Source organism: Sinocyclocheilus grahami, unplaced genomic scaffold (assembly GCF_001515645.1).
Source record: "Sinocyclocheilus grahami isolate Dianchi unplaced genomic scaffold, SAMN03320097.WGS_v1.1 scaffold33819.1, whole genome shotgun sequence".
In the NCBI taxonomy this organism is placed as follows: Eukaryota; Metazoa; Chordata; class Actinopteri; order Cypriniformes; family Cyprinidae; genus Sinocyclocheilus; species Sinocyclocheilus grahami.
In genome coordinates this window covers 1-1,737 of record NW_015521958.1, presented here as the reverse complement: position 1 = coordinate 1,737, position 1,737 = coordinate 1, and the positions used below count along the sequence as shown (strand labels likewise).

The 1,737-nt window shown below is 51.5% G+C and overlaps 1 protein-coding gene across 1 annotated transcript; it reads right to left on the bottom strand.

The window, feature by feature from the left end:
• Positions 1-484: 484 nt before the first annotated feature.
• LOC107580459 (small conductance calcium-activated potassium channel protein 3-like) lies at positions 485-1,572 on the bottom strand. The gene has a single exon (XM_016266159.1). It carries the CDS (start codon positions 1,529-1,531, stop codon positions 485-487), a length of 1,047 nt encoding a protein of 348 aa, XP_016121645.1. The 5' UTR covers positions 1,532-1,572.
• Positions 1,573-1,737: the final 165 nt, after the last annotated feature.

Here is a 1,737-nt window from a genome sequence, read left to right as displayed (position 1 = left end):
ATGATGACACTATATTATTTTGAGGTGTGGTCACATTGGGGGGGATGTCTATTGGCAATGGGGTAGCGATATTTGAAGCACCATTCAAGAAACCACGGCAAATCCATGAATTCAAAGAAATTACTTTTACATGATACACGCAAGTTGTGGTTGCAAGAACTTTCAATGGATGGACAATGTGTAATGGATGGACAAAAATGTAACAACATGAACGTGAGTAAATGATGAAAGAATTTCATTTTTGGGTGAACTATCCCTTTAAGTCATTTTTTTGGGTCAAACATCTGCTCTTGTTTTTTGGAATGTCATCATGGTTGATCGTAAACTTGTGTACTGCTTTACATTACAGGCTGCACTACATAGTGTATGGCTGTATCCAAGTTTTACAACTGTTATTATAGGAACATAATATGGGAAGCACAGACATACTCTCATTCTCATTCACACACAGAGCAGGACCAGTAGGATGTGTCCTCGTGCACAACTATTCACCCCAGTCCCCAGTGCACAAAGTCCTCACCTTAGTGTAGACACCCCAGGACAGCTCGGTCTCTATCACCATGACAACAATGCCAAACATGCCGAATATGAGCGCATAGTCACTAAGTCTCTTCCTCTTTTCAAACAGCGCCCTCCTGTGGCCTAGTTTGTAGCCAATGTTCTGATTCTTACGTTTAGGGGCTTTGGAAGCGGTCCTCCCCGGGCCTCCCACGACAGCACCGCCCCTCCTTCCATTAGTCCCACCCCTTGCCACGCCACCCAGCACACCCCTGCTCTCAGAGAGGGCGTGGTTCTGGTGGTAGATGGACATTTGATTGGCCGAGGCCTCGAGTTCGTAAGCGTGTCCGTAAGGTGGATCCTCTTTTGAGGAGATAACGATCTCTGGGGGGTTCTGGGATTGGGACTGACTGTGTTGAGAGGAGGCCGCGGTCGCCTGGCTCCCGCTCGCCGCGCCCTCTTTGGTGTCACTTCCGCTGTCGGACTCAATGAGGTTACGGCGGGAGGCACTGAGGCGGCTGAGTGGCTTCATCACGCCGCCGCTGTACTTGCACGAGCTCATGGCGATCTCGGTAAAGGGGTTACTGTCCCGCCTGTGCACCAGCGGACTGGCCTGCCTGTGTTTACATCCCCTCTCTCGCTCTCGCTCAGTGGAAGGCGAATGAGAGGAGTAGAACAGCGCATTGTAGACAGGCGAAGTCTCCCCGCTCAGGCTATGTTGGCTGCCCAGGCAGGAGGAGAGCGGGGTGCTGGTGGGGTGGAGCGCGTTGGGGATTGGTGTGGACAGCTGGGGTGTCGTGGACAGGGGCAACTTGGGCAGCGATGCAGGGGGAAGGTTTGGCGTGGTGGGTGACGGAGTGCCATTGAGACGCTCCAGGCTGCTGTTGCCTCCCGTGTGATTCGAATGGTTGGTCCCAGGGTAGTTGCCAGAAAGGGAAGCATGGGAGAGACCACCGAGAGGGAGGGGCAGATGTTGCTCTTCGTCTTCGCTCCTGCTGAGAAGGGCCAGACTCAGAGAGGGAGGGGGATCCATGGCAACGAGGCTCCAGCAGATTTGTTTGTGCTCTGCTCCTCAACTCTGGAGTTTAGTTGGGGGGAGAGAAAGGAAGAGAGAGAGAAGAATGGATTAGGTTATGTTATTTATAACCAAATAAAATTAGCAGGTGAAAAGGAGGCTGGATTAAAAAGGGGAACCCCCTCATATTAATAAACCAAGGATGGACTGAAAGTGTTGGGTGA

Bases quoted from the DNA above. Each gene is read 5' to 3' on its own strand.
- LOC107580459 (XM_016266159.1), bottom strand. From the start codon at position 1,531: ATGGATCCCCCTCCCTCTCTGAGTCTGGCCCTTCTCAGCAGGAGCGAA.